Source organism: Limulus polyphemus, unplaced genomic scaffold, assembly GCF_000517525.1.
Source record: "Limulus polyphemus unplaced genomic scaffold, Limulus_polyphemus-2.1.2 Scaffold5704, whole genome shotgun sequence".
In the NCBI taxonomy this organism is placed as follows: Eukaryota; Metazoa; Arthropoda; class Merostomata; order Xiphosura; family Limulidae; genus Limulus; species Limulus polyphemus.
Window position 1 is genome coordinate 19,556 of NW_013671314.1, and position 5,755 is coordinate 25,310.

The 5,755-nt window shown below is 30.8% G+C and overlaps 1 protein-coding gene across 1 annotated transcript in view; it reads left to right on the top strand.

The window, feature by feature from the left end:
- The window catches only part of LOC106472883 (hippocampus abundant transcript 1 protein-like), a gene marked incomplete at its 5' end in the record, with an annotated part of 37,048 nt that overhangs the window by 18,519 nt on the left and 12,774 nt on the right, over positions 1-5,755 (top strand). The window contains 3 exons of the mRNA XM_022401431.1: positions 1,705-1,776; positions 2,545-2,657; positions 4,641-4,738. Coding sequence (XP_022257139.1) covers positions 1,705-1,776; positions 2,545-2,657; positions 4,641-4,738 — 283 coding nt within the window. The remainder of the gene's footprint in view (positions 1-1,704; positions 1,777-2,544; positions 2,658-4,640; positions 4,739-5,755) is intronic.

Genomic DNA, 5,755 nt, shown 5'->3' on the forward strand with positions numbered 1-5,755 from the left:
ATTGTTTTCTCTTGAAAAAAGAAGAGTTAGGGTGATCTGATTGAGGGGTTTAAGATTGTAAAGGGAATTGATAGTATTGATGCATCATCTTCTTTTTATATTTAATAGTGAGAATAGTAGGACTAGGGGACACAAATATAAATCTTGGCAAGGTAAGAGTCATCTTCAGCTAAGAAAGTTTCATTTTTCTAACAGGGTGGTTGGCCTATGGAATGGGTTGGCTTCGCATGTTGTAGAGGCAGTAAATTTAAGTGAGTTTAAGAAAAAGCTTGATAAGTATATGAATGAAAAGGGCTGGATTTAAGATTTTGTTTTTTATTTATTTATTTTTAATCATTTGAATTTAGTTTAGAGGATGGAACAGCTGAGATGGACCAATAGGTCCCATGTTGTCCCAAAACGTTATGTTAATTACTCATTTTCAATTTTCTCATCACCCTATCATGTTGTCTTGAGTATTGAATATTATTAAGGTATAGTCTAATTTTATAGCCTCCAGTCTTTTCAGTTTATGGAGATACAAACCTTCAAATCTAACCCACTTGCCATGTCCTTCTACCATATCCTGTCTTTCACAAAATGTCAGTAATTCTCTTTGATGTTTGATATTGGATTATTTATAGCCAATAGAAATAAAAGATGCTATTACCATATAAGGCCAACTCATTTTAATGACAATATTTTAGTTATGCATCCTACAGATTCATTGTATTGCCAAATTCACATTGATCATGTAAGTGAACTATTTTAAGACACTTATAACTTAGTTAGAAAGCCAGTTGAATGATAATAGTTACAATACATTGTATGGTTTGTCAATTTTGTTGTTTAGGGTCATTATTGCATATCTTAAATAAATAATTATTTTATGTACTACAACTATTGTTACAAAAAAGTTGGGTGAAATTCATCAGTTGCTAGACATAAGTAATAAAGCTTTTGTTTTTTTTATGTTTTATTTATTCTCATTAAAGTAAGAATTACAAACTTATTGAGTTAAATAATAAAATATAAATGAAAAAAGTTAAAAATATCTTGAAGAGATCTGCACGTTATATAATTCACTACCATATAAATAAAATATTAAAACAGATGTAAATAGTTATGACCCTGAGGTTGTTTAGGGTAAACAGTTGTAATTTTCTGTTACAATCTGCAGTTATTCTAGAAAGAAAAATTGGGTAATTTGGATTTTTTACTCTTTTTTTGGTGGTTACAGAGTTGACCAAATCTGTTTAATTTTAGAGTAGAGAAAATAATAGATAAAATATAAAGTTTTCTGTAAAAAAGTTTTAATATTTATTTAAGAGGTTATTCAATTGAAATTGAAAAAGTGTAAGATCAAAATTATTTTTAATCTTAGCATGAAAATCACCTTGCACACTGACTAGTCAGAACTTGAATCAAAATTCTGACTATTAATTTATAGACAAATATTTAGTAAAAATACTTAATTGAAAAATCGTTTTTTTTTGTGTGTGTGTGTACAAAAGACTTGTAATGTAACTAAAATTTCTCATATTTCATACAATTACTACATTAAAAATTATATATATATATATATACCTTCATTGTTACTTGTTTGTTTCAAGGTTGGTCAAAATGACTGAGACCATTTACAGAGAGTTAACCTCTTGATGTTATTTATGCCCATATAGAAACTTGAGAATTGTATTATTTAATTTGAATATTGTGCTTCTATAGGTAATGGGTTTTTCAGCTGAAGATGTTGTATTATTCATTGCAGTTGTTGGCCTTCTCTGTTTATTTGCACAAGTGAGTTTAATTTAATATGGTTTATTTCCCAAACTTGTATCAGTTCAGATAAAAATAATAATATTAGAATATTTCTAAATTAGCTAAGTGTATATAAATAGTCACATTTATAAAGACTGAATATTTGTATAAAGACTTTTATTCAAGAAAAGTACATTTCATATGAGTATATAAGAATTAAGTATTCTGTTTATAGAATAGTACACGAGCTGTGTTTGAATAGAAATTAGTTTCTTTTTTTTCCCCCTTATAACTTGCACATTTATTGTATTTATATACTTATGGACAGTAAAATATACTTGTTTCATAATTGTTTTGGAAACAAGTTCTTTCTTTGATGTTTCAATTAATATAGTTTTTTATTCAAATTATTAAAGCTTTGAAAGAAAGGGTTATTTTTTCTTCAGACTGTTATTTTGATAATGTTAATGATGATATTAGGGAATAAAATCATCATTATTATTCTTGTTTTTTCTTCAGACAGTTATTTTGATAATGTTAATGATGATATTAGGGAATATAATCATCATTATTATTCTTGTTTTTTCTTTAAACTGTTATTTTGATAATGTTAATGATGATATTAGGGAATAAAATCATCATTATTATTGTTTTTTCTTTAAACTGTTATTTTGATAATGTTAATGATGATATTAGGGAATAAAATCATCATTATTATTCTTGTTTTTCTTTAAACTGTTATTTTGATAATGTTAATGATGATATTAGGGAATAAAATTCATCATTATTATTCTTGTTTTTCTTTAGACAGTTATTTTGCAAATGCTAATGATGACACTGGGGAGTAAAAATACCATCATGGTTGGAATATTTTTTGAGTTGCTTCAATTGAGTTGTTATGGCTTTTTTTCACAGAGGTGGTAAGTTAAGTTTGTTTCAGTGATTGTTTTCCCTGGTAATTTTTAACTTACACAAGCCTAGGTATAAAATGATTTCATTTGAGTAATAAAGCTTATCCAGATTTTATGGGTAACTTCTTGTTAAAAAGGATATTATTTTCAATTAGTTTTATAAAAAAACAATATTTGTTAACCCCTTAACTAGCAGGGTTTTAGACACTAGTGGTCTGTTTCTGTCAGGTATTTTTCATGCAAATCATGGGATTTTGACTAAAAAATGTCTTTCCATGAGCCATGCAGCTGGATCACGTTTTTGTGGTCTGCCTTCAGGTAATTTTGTCTTGCTGCAGCTTCGTGACAACCTGAAGCCTAAAGGTAAAGCTGTGCAGATTCTTGTCACTGGTTTTGCAAGAAATTACAATATATTGTACAGTATCACATCAAGCAAATGAAAGGACAGTTTCTGATATACCAGTTCTTGGCCTTCAGCTCTTGCTTTCATACCACTTTATGTGCTGGTTGATGAAATAAGTGCCACCAATATGTTTGTTATAGCTGACTATAGTTTTGTTGTTTGTAACCCAGTCTTCTATTAACCTTCTCAGTGTTCACTACCTCAGCAGGGTCCATATTTAATAACATGAAAATATCACTACAGACATTGATCTTTCAATCAGTTCATTTTCTAGTTGGGCATTTCTTTCCTTTTGGAATTCACAGTCTATATAACACCAAACCCTTTCTCTTCAAGAACTGGAAAAGCCACCACAGTCCCTGTAACAACAAAACCTTTTTCTCCAAGGACTGGAAACCACCACAATCCCCATAACAACAAAAATCTTCTCTCCAAGAACTGGCAAACCAGCAGTCCTTCTGTCTCCAAACCCTTTCTCTTCAAGAACTGGAAAATCACTCATCCCTAGAAACCTTGCACCTCTTCCTGAAGATGTTCTCTCTAGAAACCAACTTCATTACAGAAACACGAAGAACCAGCTAGTTGGCATTTCCATGTCCCCCATTGCTGTTTTTATCATCCTTTCTGATATAATGTGGAATTCCAGTGCATATCTCAGGCCTGCCTCATCAAAACCTTGATGTGGTATATAGTTCTCCTTCAATAGCCACATTTATAAATATGAGGCTCTCATCAGCAGAGATATTTTACTCAGGCACTTAAGACAACTGGAAACTTTTCTGCTCCATTTCCAGTAACAGCCTAATTTTTGTAACCAGTACATTAACACTGTGGCTTATGAGTTACATAGCTTGAGCTAGAAATTCTCACAACTCATCAGCCAAGTTTTCCTTCATTTGTCTGGTTTGCATAACAATTACTATAAAAGCACAATCAAATCAATGAGCTCATCTGTCAAACAAATTCCTCAAGTTTGGAGTGCTGTTCAGTTACTTGATAGTAGTACCTGAACACTAGATGTCCCAGAAAAGTTTATCAAATTAAAGGTAAAACAACTATTCTCAGAAATAGTACTCCACTGCATTTATAATGTTTCTGTGCAAGCATGCCTAGTTTGCATATATATGTGTTTTGCTCAGCAGATACTTCACTTGATACAGTTATCTGATTTCTAGCATTGCTAAGCTCACATTTTGAATCTTTTACTAGATTAACTAGTACAATTCATCAAAATACAAAAAAATATCATGCTAGGACAGTATATGCTTCCCTGTAGAAGCATTGTGTGTCAATCATTGTCAGCTGATGAGTGACACAAACAAAAGAATGAAAATTTGTAGAGAAAAACACACTCTTGTTAATGACATGTGCTGCCATCTATGAAAAGTGGATGTAAACAGCAAGTACATTTTTAAGGGTGCCAGTAATGCAAAGCTACACTATCATAGACATTTTCTGGGCTTGCCAGTTAAGGGGTTAAAGTTTCTTTCTTTCAGAAAGGCTTGCTAAATATAACTTTCAACTTCATTTAATTTCTACCATGAGCTGGATGTTCGATTATTTTAATATTTAAATCAGATTTTTCATAGGATTATGTGGGCAGCAGGATGGTTTCTTTCAATGTGCAGCATTACTTACCCAGCCATCAGTGCTTTTGCATCAACATCTACTGAAGTTGAAAACCAAGGTGGGTATATTTTTATTAGGTTTATTTAGACATTTCGATTACATGGTTGTCAGAATCTTTATATTCAGACATGTATTTTATTAGGCTTATGTAAACAGCTGGAGAGTTTGTTTTTTATTCTGTAATATAACTTATACAGTTCTCAAGATCTTTGCAGAGGCTTCGGAACTTTTACATATTTGATATATATAACAACTGTAAATTATATCTTGATATTTTCTGCATGGGAGCTGCTAAACATAGCTCCTTGTACATTAAATCTCTCATTGTAAAATGTACATGTCTAGCTAAACATCACCCCTTTTAACTCCTACCTATACCACTGCTTTGTATTAACACATGCTAAAGTTGGAAACTTGGTGTGTACATTTTTTATCACGGTTATGTATATAGCTGGAGGGATTGTTTACATTCTGTAATATTACTTACACAGTTATTAGGATCTTTATATTAACACATGCTACAGTTGGAAACTTGGTGTGTACATTTTTTATCATGGTTATGTATACAGCTGGAGGGATTGTTTACATTCTGTAATATTACTTACACAGTTATCAGGATCTTTATATTAACACATGCTAAAGTTGGAAACTTGGTGTGTACATTTTTATCATGGTTATGTATACAGCTGGAGGGATTGTTTACATTCTGTAATATTACTTACACAGTTATCAGGATCTTTATATTAACACATGCTAAAGTTGGAAACTTGGTGTGTACATTTTTTATCATGGTTATGTATATAGCTGGAGGGATTGTTTACATTCTGTAATATTACTTACACAGTTATCAGGATCTTTGTATTAAAACATGCTAAAGTTGGAAACTTGGTGTGTACATTTTTTATCATGGTTATGTATATAGCTGGAGGGATTGTTTACATTCTGTAATATTACTTACACACTTATCAGGATCTTTATATTAACACATGCTAAAGTTGGAAACTTGGTGTGTACATTTTTATCATGGTTATGTATACAGCTGGAGGGATTGTTTACATTCTGTAATATTACTTAC